Source organism: Verticillium alfalfae, genomic scaffold (assembly GCF_000150825.1).
Source record: "Verticillium alfalfae VaMs.102 supercont1.14 genomic scaffold, whole genome shotgun sequence".
NCBI classification, from domain to species: Eukaryota; Fungi; Ascomycota; class Sordariomycetes; order Glomerellales; family Plectosphaerellaceae; genus Verticillium; species Verticillium alfalfae.
Window position 1 is genome coordinate 649,387 of NW_003315025.1, and position 16,527 is coordinate 665,913.

The following is a 16,527-nucleotide window of genomic DNA, read 5'->3' on the forward strand; positions in this document are numbered from 1 at the left end:
TCGCTGCACGCTCTGAATTGCAATTGATAATTGCTGGAAACGAACGTGTAGATGCATGTACGTCGAATGCAGGAAGCAATCTCCCAGGGCTTGTAAGGCCATACTGTTGAAAAGATCCTGTGGTACGCCACCAACACTTGCACGTCGAAAAGCCAACAACCACCACCGCCGACATGCTCATCGAACAGGTTTTACCAAAGACGGCTATCGGGTATCTCGCCCTCGTTCTATCGCTTCTCGCTGCCAAGTTACTAGTGAACCGGTTCGGCGGAGGGCTCAATGGCATACCAGGCCCGTTCGCCGCGAGCTTCACCGACTGGTGGCGCCTGTTCATCGTGTGGGGACGTCGACCAGAGCTCTCGCACATCAAACTGCACGAAAAGTACGGCCCACTGGTCCGGCTTGGACCGCGCACCGTCTCGGTAGGCAACGCGGAGGCGATCAAGACAATCTACGCTCTGAATGCAGGGTTTGTCAAGGTAAACCTCCTCCCCTTGCGCCTCGGCCGGGAACATGACGCTCATCAGCGCGACAGTCGGGCTTCTACCCTGTGCAGCAGACGATCGCCAACGGTCACTGCCTCCAGAGCATGTTCAACACGACAGACGAGAAGTTCCATGCCAGGCTGCGACGGTCTGTATCCAGCGCTTACTCGATGAGCACGCTGGTCAACTTTGAGCCGCTTGTGGATTCGACCTCTGAGGAATTCCTGAAGCAGCTCAAGCAGCGGTACACCCGGAACGAAAAGGCCAACGGCGAACTTGATTTCGGCCAATGGCTGCAGTTTTATGCTTTCGACGTCATTGGCGAGTTGACGTATTCCAAGAGACTGGGTTTTGTGGACCGTGGTGAGGATGTTGATGATATCATCCAAAACCTCGAGGGTCTGCTTAACTATGTGGCGGTTGTAAGTACTCCATCCTTGTTTGTATGGCATAGAGAAAGTCAATCTGATTCACGCTCGCAGATAGGACAATTGCCGATCCTGGATAAGCTGCTGCTCAAGAACCCCTTCAGAATGTGGTTGAGCAAACACAACCTCCTTAACTTCAACTCGCCCGTGGTTGAGTTCGCAAAAAGGCGAATGGCAGAGCGGAGCGACATTGAGAAAGAAGCTCAGGAAGAGCTACCCACCGGAAAGACGGCGCGGAAAGACTTTCTGTCACGCTTCAAGGATGCCCGCAAGAAGGATCCGGAGTTCATCAGCGAGGAGCGCGTGCTGGCCTTGACGGTCGCCAACATGTTTGCCGGCTCTGATACAACCGCCATCAGCCTTCGGGCCGTGTTCTACTTGCTCCTGAAGCACCCGGAGAAGATGGAGAAGCTCCTTCATGAACTATCCACAGAGAGCCAGGCTGGCAGATTTGCACGCCCGGATGCACTGGTCCAGTGGGAGGAGGTGCGCTCCCTGCCGTACTTGAGCGCCGTCATCAACGAGGCTCTCCGATGCCATCCCGCCGCCGGCCTCACGCTTGAGCGAGTGGTGCCAAGTCAAGGGATCAATGTTGCCGGCCAGCGTATTCCTGGAGGGACAATCGTCGGCTGTTCGGCCTGGGTCGTGCACCGTGATGAGTCGGTGTTTGGCTCAAGAACCGACGAGTTCCGCCCGGAGCGGTGGATTGATGCCAATCCGGCTGAGCTCTCCTTGATGAAGAGCTGTCTATTCTCATTCGGCGCTGGCTCAAGAACTTGCATTGGGAAGAACATCTCGCTTCTTGAGATCTTCAAACTTGTACCAGCGATTCTGAGGACTTTCGAGGTAAGCCATGTTACACTCTGCTCAAGATGACCACCTTGACTAACGTCGCCTGAAGCTTGAATTGGTCGATCCAGATTCGCCCTGGGTGCTGCACAACGCCTGGTTCGTCAAGCAGAGCAATTTATTTGTCAGACTCAAGGAGAGGGAAAGTATTTTGTAGAAGAACAAAGAAATTGAAGAAATAAATACGTAAAAAAAGTTCATTACGCATGGTAGGTATTCCGCTTCAAGCGTGGCTTGACAGTCTCCAAAACGTGACGCTTGCCAACATGGTGGACCGAGCAGAGTGAAGGAGCTTTCTGCAGGCCTGTTGCACCATCAATTGTGAGCTAGGGGCTTAAAAAGCATCCGAATGCGGGCCCGGCCCGCTGCAGATAGGAGGACATTTACTGCCCTTGTATACGGTTTTACATGGCCTCAGCCCCTGTACCAGCCCCCTGAAGCTACCTGTTTCTTAGCTCCGCAGGTGTCTCCTTACAAGTTTTGCTGTGAATCCTGTCATTAGCAATGTTACGACCCACGTGGTGAAGTTTGTAAACACAGAATATTATATTCTGTAAGCACCACCAGAACACCCCAAAAAACGCAACAATGGCTCTTTGGTCACGCGCAAATACTCGCAATACGCCATGGCCTACAGATAATAGGTGATACTCAAATAACTAATTGCGTCTCGACGCCCCCAGAACCTTCCACATATCCCCCATGGTCGTGTAGTTTCAAGGCGATTTGCATCTCCTCAACTTAGAAACAGCTACTAATATCGCCTCACTTACTGCTCGATCGGTCCAGCCTTGAGACGTAGAGAGTGACCGTACTTGTGAACAATCCCAACAATAATCACGCCGAAAGCGACAACCCCAGCCTGGGTACCGAAGCTGCCATCGAACCCAACCTTGGCACCCCAGGGCTGCTGAAAGTAGCCAACGCTGAATCCTCCAATGGCACGGGCAAAGTTCGACCAGCCCGACACTTCAGCAGGGGCGGTTGGATACGAGTCCAACACGAACGCAGAGACCGCCACCGAGGTGAGCATGATTCCGAAGCTGTGAAGGCCCCATCCCATGATGACCGCTGCGACAGACAGATGACGGTCGAGTGCTTGGCCGAGTAGAACAAGACCTCCGATCATGGGAATAGCGGCCAAGTAGATCATGTAAAGACGAGCCTCGGGCTCGAAGACACCATTGTGCTTACGAACGTAGCGTTGAGCGATCCAGTCGTTGATGTAGTGGCCGAATACTTCTCCGAAGATGACACCGACGATGGGCGAGAAATAAAGATAGCCGAGACTCGTGAATGAGTACCCGTAGCCACCAAACTCACGCGGGGTGCCGAAGAGAATAGCAGTCGTGATGTTGATGCCAATGGCCCAAGCGAAGAAGAGCAGGCTGTGCATCATATTAGTCAGTGTCCGCTTCCGACACAAGCTGCGGTGGATCTGCCTGGAAACTTACTATGCGGCAAGGACGAGGAAAACGACTGGCTTCGTCAAAGTAATGATGTACTTCTTGAAAGATTGGTAGACAGGCTTGTAGTAGCCCTTCTGGTTGCGAAACTCCCAAATGCCGACAATGCGGGACATTCTTGACCAAAAGCCTGCCCCACGTCGAGGTTGGTTGGAAGAGTGAATCTCGCGGTTGTACCAAGTTTCGTCGAGGAACATGACAATAAAAGAACATGTCCAGAGCACACCACGCCGACACAGGTCCAAAATATATCCTGCCACTTGTGGGTGGCGCCGAAGGACAAAGTTGCCCACAAGAGGACCCCAGTAAGGCGAGGCGATGTAAAGCAGGGCCCAGATTCCAATCTTGCGAGCTCGTTCGTGGTGGAAGAACATGTCTCTAATGAATGCAATCGAAATGGTTTGCGAAGACGTAATGAAAAAACCCTTCAGCGCACGCATGGCGTAGAAAGTCGTAAAGTTTGGCGCGAGGGCTGTTCCAATCGTAAAGAGAAAACCTATGAGGTTCGACCAGAACAGTGTAGGGGCTCTGCCGATGATGGAAGTCATTGGCACCCAGATCAAACCACCCAGAGCCCTAGGAAGATCAGTACATGTAAAGGTTTCGATTTTGGAGACATTGAAACTGCTCACATCATGAGGACGTTGATGCTATTGGTCTCGTTCACTCGACTGATACTTTCATGCCACTCCTGAGCCTGCAACAGAATAGTAGCGCTGCCTGCAGCTGATGTAAAGTCGGCACAGAACGCTCCCCATGCGACTACGAATAGAACGGCATGTTTTTTCCATGACGGCCAGTTGAGTGGGTCATCTCTATCATCAGTAGGCTGCGGAAGAAGAACAGTCTGAGGGGTGGTCAGTGAAAGTCGCCTCGAGTGATTGCGAAAGGAGATACTTACATGTCCGTCCTTAGCAAGGCGTAGACCTGTATCAGCTGCCGTGTCAACGCGAAGGATGACGCCAGCTTCGGCTTTGGCAGATTGCGGCACAGGCTCAACAGTTGGGCGCTTGGTCAGGGCTTCCACATCCCTCGACGAGACGTGTTCAACGTCTGTCTTCTCGGTGATCGCCATGACTCTGAAAGCAATTGGTGTTGCTGGAAGGTGCAAAGATGCTGAGTGGTGTTCTGTCTACTGCAGACCCTCAACAAATGGACGAGGGCGACGGCTGTCTTTATTCGATTGAACCAAAGGTTCATGTGCCAGACTTTGCACTGAATGGCCAACTGAACTGCCAAAACCTCCATCCCGAAATTGCGAGCCTGGGGTCCCCGTGGGGTAGCTCCAAGGGAAATTCCACAACCTAGTGGGACTATTTGGGGGTGGCTTTGGCCTCCATTCAGGTTGTGACACAGCTCGCCCCCTAGTCGTTGGGCGTTTTGGCCATCAAAGCCACTTTGGGATTTCCGATGGATTTCCGCAACCAACCAACTTTCACCATTAACTAATATGGTGCAACCTGTAATACGTCGTTTGGCCTATCGATCATGCCTTGGAACCATTAAGGTTTGGCGAATTCCATCTGCCAAGCACTGGACGGAACACTGCTTGGCAACTTTATCAACCAACTGATATCGCCGGATCCTGCGGATAGCGAGCCACCTCAAAATGAGTGACTTGTGTTATGTCGATGCCGATTTTTGAATTCCGTAGTATCATATTCCGATGTCCTGCTAACTTCATTGCCTCGACTACAGATGGCATTGCATTTTGACTGCGCTAAGGTATTCGGTCAAGGATTGGTTATTCACGCAGACGAACATGTGTCTTGGTATTTGCGCAGACAGAACGAGGGCTCACGAGTTTAGGATGTGTTTCATTGCGATGTAGAAATGACGTGAATTGAACAAGCCTACGTAAAGCAACGCCAGAATACGTTAAGCACCATGACCAAGCCCCTAGTTGACAATTTCTACAGTCTCAACGTGACCGACCTCCGTGCCAAACTTCGAGTCCACAATGAAGCTCTTTACTCCATGTGACTGAGGCTCAACCCCATTAGACTTGGGCTCAGCCTTCTTGGAGCCATTTACGGCAGCCGCGGATTCGCGTGCGGCCACCGCATCGCCAGGATGAGGAGCGAGCTTGGCTCTGGTATCGGTTGGCGGCGACGGCTGCTCAACAGTGAGGGGAAGAATGCCAGCGTTCTCGAAGGAGCGGAAGGTCTCAATGTACGTGTCGTATGTGTCATCGTACCTGGTCCAGCCGAACTTGCGAGCCTTGGAAACGGAGCCAATAGTGAGCCAAGCCTTGCCAACTGCCCAGTCAAAGAAATCCCAAGTACCCCAGTTGAATGCTTCGGGATTTCCACCATGCTTCTCTACGACACGTTTCCAGACGGGCGCCTTGTCTTTGGCCCATTGGGTCATGAGGAAGTTATGCTCCATGCGCTGGCCGTCACCCGCAGCGCTCCATTCTTGTATTTCGGGGAACTGATCAAACCAAGTCAGGAGTGGGAGCGGACTGGCCAGAGACAAAACTCACATCAACACCGAAGTACTTTCCAAGCTTCGGCCAGAAGTGCTTCCACACGAAGACATCACCGTTGGTATGGTTGAATGCTTCGTTCTTGGTATTTTCGGATGTAGCTGCCCAAACGTTCATGTCTGCAAGGCTGGGGGCGTAAGATGCGTCATCGACAGAGTTGTAGAAGAACTTGTTTCCGGGGAATACAGGTACCTCGCCCATCTCACGACAAGTCAGAATGTAGATGGCCAGAGTCAAGGCGGCAGACATGCCGTTACCTGTTGTGATACTGTCAGGAATAACATTTGTTGTTTTTCAATGGCAATATGACTTACCAGCAGGCGTAAATCCAATGATGGCGTTGGGACGGATGACATTCCAGTCCCATTCTCTCTTGGAAGCGAGATCGAAGAGATAATCTTCCTGGGGGTAGTAGAAGTTCTCTCCATGATCCTCATAGCGAGGCATCCCTTCGTGAATTGGGACCTCGACAGGGCCAAGATGCACGCCGTAGTTCTAATCATCTGTGTGTGAGTTCCCGGTTCCATGAATGGATCAAGGACGAATGCCTACCTTTCCGCCAGTGCTGAGGCAGACGCGCTTCAACGAGTTCCAGGCGACCGTGTCGATGGCACTAAGGAAGTTCTTGAACAAAGGGACGTTGAGGTCCCGAAGCTTGGCGAAATCGGCAGTGTGGACATAGGAGGCGAAAAAGGCATGTGTGACGTCGTGGCACAACGGCTTCATAGCCTCCACAAGTTCATCGACCGGCTTCAAGAAGTCCAATGCAATAAAACGGATGCGAGGGTCTTGCCAGAACACTTGTGTAGGTGTCCTCCTGGAAGAAATGACAATCTTGGACCATTCGGTCGCTGGCTGACGTATGAGGTGTTCGACAATGGCATTGCCAGTAATACCATTCGCACCAGTGACGAAGGCGACCTTTGCGCGGGTTGGAGACATGATTTTGGTGTAGAAGTGATATGGGTGTAAGTAATAGACTTGTGTGAAGTTGGCAGTAACTTTCAGTGCCGACTTCAATCGAATACTTTATGTCTTTGTATCGGCAGCACTGCAATGCGAACGTCACGAGGACAATGGGCGATGTGAGGAAATAATTCCGGAGAGTCTGGAAATCCATCTTTGGGGTGCGAGTGGAGCACTAATCGAAATTCCGAAGTCGCCGGAACTTGACCAGTCCGGGGTTGACCGTAGCTTCGGGGTCCTGGACCGAACGCCCGGGTGTCCAGCTATGGCCAAACAAAATGCCATCAGGTCCTGTGTGAGCTTGGGCTATGATTCTTGTAGCTCACAAATTGTTTTGCGGCTCTTCTGATTTCTTTTGCTGGTACACTTTGAAAGCAATCCTCCGTCAAGATGATTTACACTAGTCAGCACGTGCTCGAGTATCCCAAAGATCTGACCTTGACAGAACTATTACTCAACTACAACTTGAACAATACACCCGACAGCCATCCAGCAATAATTGATGGCCTCTCGGGCAAAACAGTTTTCACCTATGAAAGCTTTCGGACTGGCGTCAGGAAGCTTGCTCATCATTTTCAGACCGTGATTGGCTTGAAACCCGGTGACGTCGTGGGCATCCTATCAACAAATCGAGTACGGAATCTACAATTTTTCTTTTGATGAATTCAAATAACTGACTCTGGATCCCGAAGCACTATTTCCCAATCTGCGTCCATGCTATTTTAGCCACCGGCGCGGTGGTCTCAGCACTGAACCCTCTCTACGAGCCTAGTGTAAGTGTCCACTTCTGCTTGACACGACCAGGACTGACAAGTTCCAGGAATTATCACATGCTCTAGGACTAAGCAAGCCTAAACATGTGCTGGTTGAGCAAGATCTTCTTTCGCGGCTTTCGAATGCAATTCTCATCACGTCCGACCTCCCACATAGGCCAACCCTGCATGTTTGGGATTCTCTGGAAGCTCACGGCAACAATGTCGAGGTACTCAGGGTCGAGCACGTACTGCAGCACGGTTCTTCTCATTTCGAGCCGAGAAGCCTTCCGCCAGGAGCTGCCGCTAACTCTTTGGCTTTTATTTGCTTCAGCTCCGGCACTTCGGGTCTCGTCAAAGGAGTACAGCTAAGCCATGGTAATATTGTGGCAAACATTTTCCAGCAATCAAAAGGGCTAGAAGGGATGTTCACACCAAAAACTGTTGTGGCTCTCATCGTGCCTTTCTTTCATATTCTGGGCCTCGCTGGATTCTCGTGCCAATACGTCTGCCAGGTAAGATGACCCAGAACAGCTGTGGGGACAAGGATTAATGATGAGGTTTAGGGAACGCCAATCGTGGCCTTCAAGAGATTTGATATGGGCCCGCTTCTTGCAGCTGTCAAGAAGCATCGCAGTAAGAATTGACCCACGGGCGATCTTGGATTTATACGCTCGTCACTGATGATTCCCTCTAGTCACACATATTAATGTTGTCCCCCCAATCGCACTTGAGTTTCTGCGCAACCCGCCTGCTGCGCAGGGAGATTTCTCATCTGTGCAGTGTATGATGAACGCAGCTGCACCACTGAACCAGAGACAAGCAGATGAGCTCACAAAAAGGTTCGGCTGCGCCGTCACCCAGTGGTACGGTATGACAGAGGCCAGCCCCAGTGTGGCCTCACAGCGAGAGAACGAAGTCAACCTCAAAGGAACCATTGGCAGGCTGCTCCCTGGGATCGAAATGCGAATCATTGACGATGACGGAAACGGTGCGTTCTGGGACCTATGTGCCCTGGGCCGAAAGGTGACTTGCTGACGTGCCACAGACGCGAAGATTGGAGAGTTTATTATCCGTGGCCCGAACATCATGCAGGGATACGTCAGCAGTGGAAAGGTCGATAGCCCCATGACTGCCGATGGATTCATGAAGACCGGAGACATTGGTTACGTTGATGAGGACGGATACCTCTTTATCGTCGACAGGGCGAAGGAGATGATCAAGGTTAAAGGGTAAGTTGCCACGCTTGAAATACCTTTGATCATTTCGTGTACTGACTTTGGCGTGAAGGCAACAAGTCGCTCCCGCTGAACTTGAGGCCATCCTTATCACCCACCCATTAGTGAATGACGCTGCTGTTTGTGGCGTGTACAATGACCACGGCACATCCGAGATACCTGTCGCTTACATCACCACTGATGTAGAGGGCCACCAAGAGCAACAGCGACTTAAAGAAGATATCCTCGCACACACAAACTCCAAGGTTGCCAGATACAAGCAACTTTCGGGAGGCATTCACATTCTTGAGGCTATTCCCAGAAAGTAAGCAAGCGCCCTTCCAGAGGGCAGCGAAGACTATGCTGACATTTGAGAAGCCCCGCTGGGAAGATTCTACGACGACTTCTACCAGCAGCAATTGCCCGCCGTGAAACTCAGGAACGCGCGAGGCTGTGACCTGGTCATTCGAGGTTTTGCATTAGAACGTTGTTAAGATTGGCAATGTAGATAGTACAATGTTTTCTTCAGTCCAAGCCCGCTGACACCAACGCCTGCCCGTTCATCATCTTCATTTGTCTCACGCATACCTAGATATGTCGGGGCTAAAAAGACCCAAAGTGGCCTGTTCCATGTCCATGTCAAGGTTGAAGATTCCATTCGGACCAAGAGAACCAAACATGCTCTCGTCCAAATCAATGTTGCTGATCTTCATTGTGGAGGACCCATTCTCCGGTATTGTGGCCAAATCTCCAGACTGGAGAGCCCTTTGAACCGAACCCTCTCCGGCTATGATGGTTTCGAAGTTAAAGTCTGATATAGCCCAGTCTGGAAGGTTTGGGCCTTGTCCGTCTGTACCAAAGCTCCAAGACGGGGAACCACCAAGCCCTTGCTTCCCCGCTTGCAAGCCGCCCAAAAGTCTGGTTTGCTGATAGTCTGCGGGTATGCCATTCTCAGACTCGACGGCCTGGTCTGAACGCGGCGTCAGTTGCTGCATATCATCCCCTCTGACCTCTTGATTAAGAGAAACGCTATCCCGTCGTTGTGATGACTCGCGGTCCGTTCCTCCCTCCTTGAATGTGCGCTGGACGAGGGACGTCAGCTTCTGCACCCAGCGCATCATCTTCCCGGACACCCATATTCTGTGACAATAGGTATTGAGCGAGCGAGTCGCAGCGAGAACTGTGGCTCGATGACGTTTCTTCAAGCTGGGTTCTCGTGTGAAAAGTCCCATCATGATCATTGTTGAGCTCGTGAGATAATGGCTGAATGGGAAGCAGTACTTGAGAGTATCGTCTTGGATGCTTTCGTGTACGTTGAGTATTCTCGCCGCGAGACTGGCACAGACTGTGGCGCACTCGACTTCATCGTCTTCGGCTCGATCAAAACGTCGTACGTGAGATGAAAATGGCCGTCGCATGAGCAAGCGGAGGAAATGTGTGCACTGTGTTTTTTTAGTCGTGATTGCAGACGTGTGTGGCTGTGCATGGCCAACTCACTGTATACAGTAGCACAGTCTGTTTGACCTGCCATCGCAGCCTTGATGCAAATTGCACCTCATTCGGGATGTTGAGGTCGTATGTCAAACATGGAGGCAATGTGTCGAGGAGATCAGTCAAGACTGTATCAGCATACTCCACCATCGGAGACGATGTCGAGTTCGCAGACTTGACACCGTAAAGTAGTTCCCAGGCCTTCCCTACGACTCTCGAGTATCGTACCATCGCCGCTATATACGGAATCGCCGTAATCGGCTCACTGGCAAGCTCGAGTGCCACCTCTCTCTGCAGTTGTGAGATCTTCTCGGGCCTCGACTGGAAACGAGTCAGCCATGCGTCGCTGAGGTCTAGAGGTAGTGCTGTATCGACATTGCTGTCCTGGATTAGGTATGGACGGCCGGATTCGATTGCCAGACGTCGATCTAGTACGTAAATAGACCACCACGATCTCGTGTACATTTGACTGGCCACTGCAGGCATATTTTCGAGGGTGCTCTGTCGGTGCAGACCAATTATGTGGGCATTGGATACTGCCAGGGCAAGAAGTCGGGTCGCCCGTTGAGTAGCGTCGAGGCGGAAAAGGTAGATTACCTGGAGGAACCTGTCAGTGCTGCGCTTCACTTGCGAGATAACTTTTTTGACGTTTCCGCTGCTTACTCACCCGGATTAAGAGCATCTGTAGAGTCAAAAGTGACTTTGCGGCCGTGTTACTCATTTCTGTTGAGTCTTGAAGAAGGCTCATACCAACGCTGTATAGAGTCCAGCCAGCAGACTGCACACCATTCGCATCAGTGACCCGGCTCGAAACGCTGCACCTTCCGAGAGCCAAACAAAAGCACACAAGAGCCACAGCCATCCGCTTCTGTTCTCGCTCTGCCGAGCTCGTGAGAGGCCATAGAGCGGAGTACTCCCACATTTCGTTGAAGGTCTCCCAGAGAGTAGGCGCGTGTAGTATCGGATACAGGATGTGGATTTCCTCGAGGAAAATATGCAAATATCGTCTCCAGGCCTCTTCATCAGCAACGACGCCGTGTTGGTCAAGAATGGCCTCCAACCAGGCACGAACTTTTCGTGGAGAACTGTCTCCCGCAGGATTTGGAGACCTAGATGGATATTCTGCCATCATCCCGGATGAGTCCGCGGCCATTCTATCCATGTCGTCATCCATGCCTTGGAGGCCTGGGCTCATCGAGATCTCACCCGCGAATGTTTGGCCGTCTGGCTCCATCACATTTGATAGATCAATCGTAGAGGAGATCTGGTGATCCTCGCCTGCCGTCGAATGGCCTTTCGCATGATGTGGTTGACTCTTGTACAGCATGGCATCGAAATTGGATGTCGGGATCATGTTTAGTCGATGCTCCACTTCGGCCAAACGAGCAAGCAGCTCCATAGTACTGGCGTTCCCCGCGGTGCTGCATGCTGGTCAGAATCTTCATGAAGCGCAATGTGGGAAATGAGCGCATCGTTTACCTGCCACCTGCACGACGCACGGCATCGACCTCGCCTACACTGAAAGTACGGCTTCGCTGTTCCATCGCTGCATGCGCATTATGGCCTTTTGGCGCGGAGACACATGGCTGGTCCCGGGCGATACATTGAGCACACGGCTCGCCGCCATCGCACTTTGGAAGGAATTAGCAGCAGAACTCCTGGGATGTGTGTACAACTCGTGTGACTTACCTTTACTTTTCGCTGTTGACAAGATGTGCTAGCATTGGGCAAGTGTCAGTGGCCTAACCGAAGACATGAGATAATCGGAGAAAGATCGTTATACCAAGCTCTTGAAATGTACTTCCCCCTCTTCATCTTCTTCGCTGGTTGCTCTGCAGAATCTGGACTTGCTCGATCATCTGCTCGCTTTTCTGCCGTCTTCTTGTTGCTGTTCTTCGATGCGTCGGTTGAATGCGATAGCCGGCGTTCCGGCTTCTCAGAACCGTGGTCAACACGATCTGTGGTGGTCATGACCTCAATAGAAGATGCCTTGGCACTGTCTTGCTGCTTATCGGAGTCCATGATGACGATGATGTCGCAGTCGATGTTGATGTGCAACTGGTGTGTAGTCTCAGGAAACAGATTGCGTTGAGGTGAGTCTCCCCGCGTGGGGCATTCGGGGAGATCAATGGCGCCTACGATGCTGGCGAGTCATTCTTTGGTTTTGACCCATGGAAACCGAGCACACACTGCAGGGATGTCGCTAGTCAATTAATGTAAAGTTCAAGCTACTGCTGATTCTGGCGATTCTGGCAGCGCCCGGTCTTGGCTTTAGCGCACAGCTGAAGGAATCGCTTGTAGACGAGACCCTGGAGGTCTGGACACAGCACCCCTAACCTCTCCCCGCCTACCCCGGACCCCGCATGGCTCTAGCTCTCCGGGGTAACGTACTCCCTGGCGAATGACCCTGTTCGCGATGACCCCCTGATCAAGGAAGAGGAGCTGCGGAACTGATTACGGAATTTCCGTCCACCTGAATCATCCACGTGCAACGCCGCGCGTCTCATAGCTTGCCTTTTACGCTCCAGCCACCGAATAGTGGCATCACCAGCTCGGCTATAATCGCAGTCAATTGCTCAGGACGCGACATCGGGATCTGATGATCACACGTGTGAGAAATGAATGCCAGTATGGGAATAACGGACACAACACTCACTGCGTGATCGGCACCCGCCATGACCTGCGATGTACTGGGTGGCTTTATTAGTCGCGCGACATGTTCCTGTCTCTCGTGATTGCTATGTTGAAGTCAGCGAGAAGGATTTTCTCTAGGTTGTATTGCAACGTACACAACCTCACTGTTTCCACCCCAGATGAAATGATTTCGGCCTTTGGACTTTTCGATAAGCTCAAGGATGACTGGATGCGGCGCTGCAGTGTAGGAGGCCTGAGCGGTGGATGTATGTCAGTGGATTCCACAACGCATTGTCGTAAAGCTGGGAGAGCTTGAAGACACCTACAGCTTTCCTGTTCTTTGGGGTCGCAAGGTGCACGGTTGACGAGGGTCGTTGGGATCTTCAGCATAGATTCATGATCTGGCACACAAGGTCACTACTGAAAAATGACGATTATGGGATTGAAGAGGGTCACTTACAGGTAGACTTGCAATTGTCGCCTGTCCCAGCTTCGAAACCCTTTGCTCTTTTGAAATGCTGCCGTGACATCCGCCCTTGGTGCTGTCGTTAGCAACTCCGGCCTTCGTGTTATCAGTATTTCGCCGTCTGCTCACTTTGATTTCCCATGTGTCTCGGCGCCGTAAGGCCATCTGAACAACCATCTTTGTCTCCGCTTCCATCGCGAAAAGAATAGGTTCCACTAGAATAGCGGCAAGAAAGGCTGTTGGCTCAAGCATTGCTGCGTGGCATCTAGAACGGCATTCAGTCCAGGAACATAATATCCAATTGTATGACGCTTACAGTCCTCCTCCTCCATATGAGTGGCCAATTCCAATGACAGGCTTTTGAGCCTGAACATATTCTATCGTGCTGAGAATGTCTCTGGACACATCGTGCCAACATGCTGCGCATCAAATCAGCATGTCGTCCCACCTATTTTGCGTGAGCTTTGTAGCGCTGACCTTCGACTGGTAGCACGCCTCGATTCAGCATCGCGCTATCGCCATGGTTTGCTGCATCGATAGCGATAAACCTCTTGATAAATCGCTTTAGATCCGGCCGTTTCAGAAGGAGATTGATGATAAGCTCCCAGAAATATTTGTTGTAAGAATTGCCATGTGTGAGGACGAAGGTGGCGCCATCGGGGTTCGCATCGAGAACCGAGTAATCATGGACGGACAATCTCAAAGGCCCGGCGAGACTTTTGCGACTGGACAGCTCACCATCTTTTGGCACACTGGCTGGCACAACGAGAGTTCTCCTGACGTAGAATTCGGTGCGGACTTCGGCCATTTTGATTGAGATGTGCGACAATTGTGCGTATTCTGTAAAATCAAGAAGGATTGATATGCAAGGTGCCAATCTTCCGATTGAGCTTTGTAGTCATTTTAATTATCTTCCCAAGTGGCTGTTTTGAGTCTGTAGGGTCTTCGGGCTCAGCGGAACTGATGCCGAGGTCTCCTCTCCCGGCGGATCCACGATGGACCTCTCCGGCAAATACGGAATTCGGCACGATGCTTGCCGAACGGCGATCAATGGTAGTAGCACTCTAATGCAACATGTCCCCATTCATTTGACGAATTGTCTAAACGTGTGATGAAGAATTTAATTTATTTACTTCGTGGCAAAAACCTTATACGGTGCTAATCTGTTGATACGCCTCGGCCGCTTATCCAGCGTATCTATCTCAGTCAAGAAGGTTTTGGTGATATATAGCAGATATAGACGAACAAGTCCCGGCACACGTCTTCTCCTCAGGTTGTTGCATTGTTCTTACAGCTTGGCTGCCGTAATTCTAAGCCTCAATTAGCATGGTACGGCTACGCCACGCACGTCGCTTGGGCCAACTTACTTTATATGCACTGACTTGGGTTCTAGGTAGCTGTACAAGCCGTGAGAGCCAAGCTCTCTGCCTTGTCCGCTCTGCTTTGAACCCCCAAACGGAGTGTTGAGCTCCGGGAGGTACGGAGAGTTCACAGAAACTCCGCCGCTCTCGAGTGCCGAGGATACACGCAAGGCTCGTGAGAGATCTGATGTGTAAAGACACGCTGTGGAAGAAGGGAATAATGTTAGTTCCGTAAGCAATCAGATTTATCGGCGCTCTCTTACAGGCAAGTCCGTAGACTGTGTCGTTGGCTAGCTCGATGGCTTCCTCCTCGGTCTTGAACGTCTTGACTGTGAGGACGGGCCCGAAAATCTCCTCCTTCCAGATTGGGCTATCCGAGGTTGGGTTGACGAACAACGTCGGCTCGATGAAGCATCCCTTGGATCCTTTCCTGTTACCACCAGTGATGAGCTCGGCAGATTGCTTGCCTTTCTCAATGTATCCCATGATTCGGTCGAACTGTGATTTATCGACTATCGGGCCGTGCTGCGTCGAAAGTTCTAGAGGACTGCTGCCCATACCGTCTCGGGCCTGCTCAAAGACCTCTTTGATGGCCTGAATGAACTTGGGTGCAATAGATTCCTGAATCAACACGCGAGAGGCCGCTGCACACTGGTGAGAATTTTCGCCATCGACGCCAGTCTCATCTGTTGGACTTACCAACACAAATCTGCCCCGAGTTGGCGAGGAAGCCACCGCCGACGCTAGGGTGTCAAATTAGATATATTTCAACAAGGTTCAAGGTAAGAAAGGCGTACCAGCCCACGCAGAGATCAAAGTCCGCATCGTCAAACACTACAGCTGCTGATTTGCCGCCAAGCTCCAGAGTGACTTTCTTGAGGTTGCTATTCGTCGCAGCTTCTTGGACAGCTTTTCCAGCGGCAATGGAGCCAGTGAAGCTGATCTTTGCTATTCTTTGGTGTGAAGACAGCAAAGCTCCAGTCTCTCTGGCGCCCGTCAAGAATTGCACGACGCCAGGCGGGAATCCAGCCTCTGCGAAGAGCGGCGCCATAGCGAGAATTCCCAGCGGGGATTTCTCGGAGGGCTTGAATATGACCTGATGGTAATGAGTAACGAAGCGTGCCACGAAACAGGACAGCTTTGGCAACGAACCGTGTTTCCTGCCGCTAGAGCTGGCGCAAGCTTCCAGCCGACGTAGAGGAAAGTCGCATTGTAGGACGCCAGGCTCGCACACACGCCCAGAGGTTCGTATCTAACGATCTTGGCAAAGCCGTTGTCTTCTGAGAACGATTGTCCAGCAATCTTATCTGCCCATCCAGCGTAATCTGATCCTGTCAGAAAGGTATTTCACAGCTCTGTTTTCACTGATGACCTTACATCGGAAAACTTGGGCCATGTGAGCCAAATCCATGTGAATAATGCCTGCAATGGGACGTCCAGTGGGAAGGGACTCGCAGTAGGCAAGATGGTCGACATTCTTCTCGACGATATCAGCGAATTTGTTGAGACACGCGGCGCGCTGAACACCAGTAAACGAAGCCCATGGTCCCTTTTCGGAATGCCTCGTTTGCAAGCGCGACGGCTCGGTCAACATCTTCTTTTCCGGCCAATTGAAGGTCATCCACGACGACCGAGTCGTCAACTGGGTTCAGCAACGTCAACTTTTCGCCATTGCTGTGTTGGGAGTCTACAAACTGATTGTCGATCTCAAATTAGTGGCGTCATTCAATCCCGCAACACCACCAAAGTCCGGCCGCGGCATACCTCATTTCCGATAAAGAGCTTGCGGGGAGGAAGAGAAGCCATATTGATCACTTTTTCGATAAGTGTGCAGCGAATCCAAGCGATTCGTTTTGTGAGTGCAATCTTCGCACGACGGCGCATTAAAAAAAGGCGGCGATGCGATGGGGCCATGTCATGAGAA

General features: G+C 51.5%; 7 protein-coding genes across 7 annotated transcripts; 2 read left to right on the plus strand and 5 right to left on the minus strand.

The window, feature by feature from the left end:
- Positions 1 to 173: 173 nt before the first annotated feature.
- VDBG_09170 (pisatin demethylase) lies at positions 174 to 1,919 on the plus strand (the record flags this gene model as incomplete). The annotated part of the gene is made up of 4 exons (XM_003000629.1): positions 174 to 479; positions 536 to 907; positions 968 to 1,759; positions 1,815 to 1,919. The coding sequence occupies 4 exons, from the start codon at positions 174 to 176 to the stop codon at positions 1,917 to 1,919; spliced, it is 1,575 nt and encodes a 524-aa protein (XP_003000675.1).
- Positions 1,920 to 2,202: 283 nt separating this feature from the next.
- On the minus strand, positions 2,203 to 4,303 carry VDBG_09171 (conserved hypothetical protein; the record flags this gene model as incomplete). The annotated part of the gene is made up of 5 exons (XM_003000630.1): positions 2,203 to 2,245; positions 2,536 to 3,150; positions 3,217 to 3,804; positions 3,861 to 3,925; positions 4,130 to 4,303. 5 exons carry the CDS (start codon positions 4,301 to 4,303, stop codon positions 2,203 to 2,205), a joined length of 1,485 nt encoding a protein of 494 aa, XP_003000676.1.
- Positions 4,304 to 5,127: 824 nt separating this feature from the next.
- Positions 5,128 to 6,658, minus strand: VDBG_09172 (NAD-dependent epimerase/dehydratase; the record flags this gene model as incomplete). The annotated part of the gene is made up of 4 exons (XM_003000631.1): positions 5,128 to 5,661; positions 5,714 to 5,973; positions 6,031 to 6,181; positions 6,269 to 6,658. The coding sequence occupies 4 exons, from the start codon at positions 6,656 to 6,658 to the stop codon at positions 5,128 to 5,130; spliced, it is 1,335 nt and encodes a 444-aa protein (XP_003000677.1).
- Positions 6,659 to 7,072: 414 nt separating this feature from the next.
- On the plus strand, positions 7,073 to 9,186 carry VDBG_09173 (4-coumarate-CoA ligase; the record flags this gene model as incomplete). Its single annotated transcript, XM_003000632.1, has 8 exons — positions 7,073 to 7,204; positions 7,262 to 7,315; positions 7,533 to 7,949; positions 8,001 to 8,070; positions 8,132 to 8,425; positions 8,483 to 8,666; positions 8,725 to 8,976; positions 9,030 to 9,186. The coding sequence occupies 8 exons, from the start codon at positions 7,073 to 7,075 to the stop codon at positions 9,106 to 9,108; spliced, it is 1,482 nt and encodes a 493-aa protein (XP_003000678.1).
- A 43-nt stretch (positions 9,187 to 9,229) lies between these two features.
- Positions 9,230 to 12,164, minus strand: VDBG_09174 (conserved hypothetical protein; the record flags this gene model as incomplete). The annotated part of the gene is made up of 9 exons (XM_003000633.1): positions 9,230 to 9,791; positions 9,933 to 9,953; positions 10,008 to 10,093; positions 10,149 to 10,739; positions 10,990 to 11,366; positions 11,457 to 11,563; positions 11,622 to 11,773; positions 11,832 to 11,859; positions 11,926 to 12,164. 9 exons carry the CDS (start codon positions 12,162 to 12,164, stop codon positions 9,230 to 9,232), a joined length of 2,163 nt encoding a protein of 720 aa, XP_003000679.1.
- Positions 12,165 to 13,690: 1,526 nt separating this feature from the next.
- Positions 13,691 to 14,050, minus strand: VDBG_09175 (predicted protein; the record flags this gene model as incomplete). The annotated part of the gene is made up of 1 exon (XM_003000634.1): positions 13,691 to 14,050. One exon carries the CDS (start codon positions 14,048 to 14,050, stop codon positions 13,691 to 13,693), a length of 360 nt encoding a protein of 119 aa, XP_003000680.1.
- A 394-nt stretch (positions 14,051 to 14,444) lies between these two features.
- VDBG_09176 (aldehyde dehydrogenase) lies at positions 14,445 to 16,409 on the minus strand (the record flags this gene model as incomplete). The annotated part of the gene is made up of 8 exons (XM_003000635.1): positions 14,445 to 14,541; positions 14,610 to 14,805; positions 14,867 to 15,247; positions 15,303 to 15,346; positions 15,401 to 15,699; positions 15,756 to 15,928; positions 15,981 to 16,245; positions 16,368 to 16,409. 8 exons carry the CDS (start codon positions 16,407 to 16,409, stop codon positions 14,445 to 14,447), a joined length of 1,497 nt encoding a protein of 498 aa, XP_003000681.1.
- Positions 16,410 to 16,527: the final 118 nt, after the last annotated feature.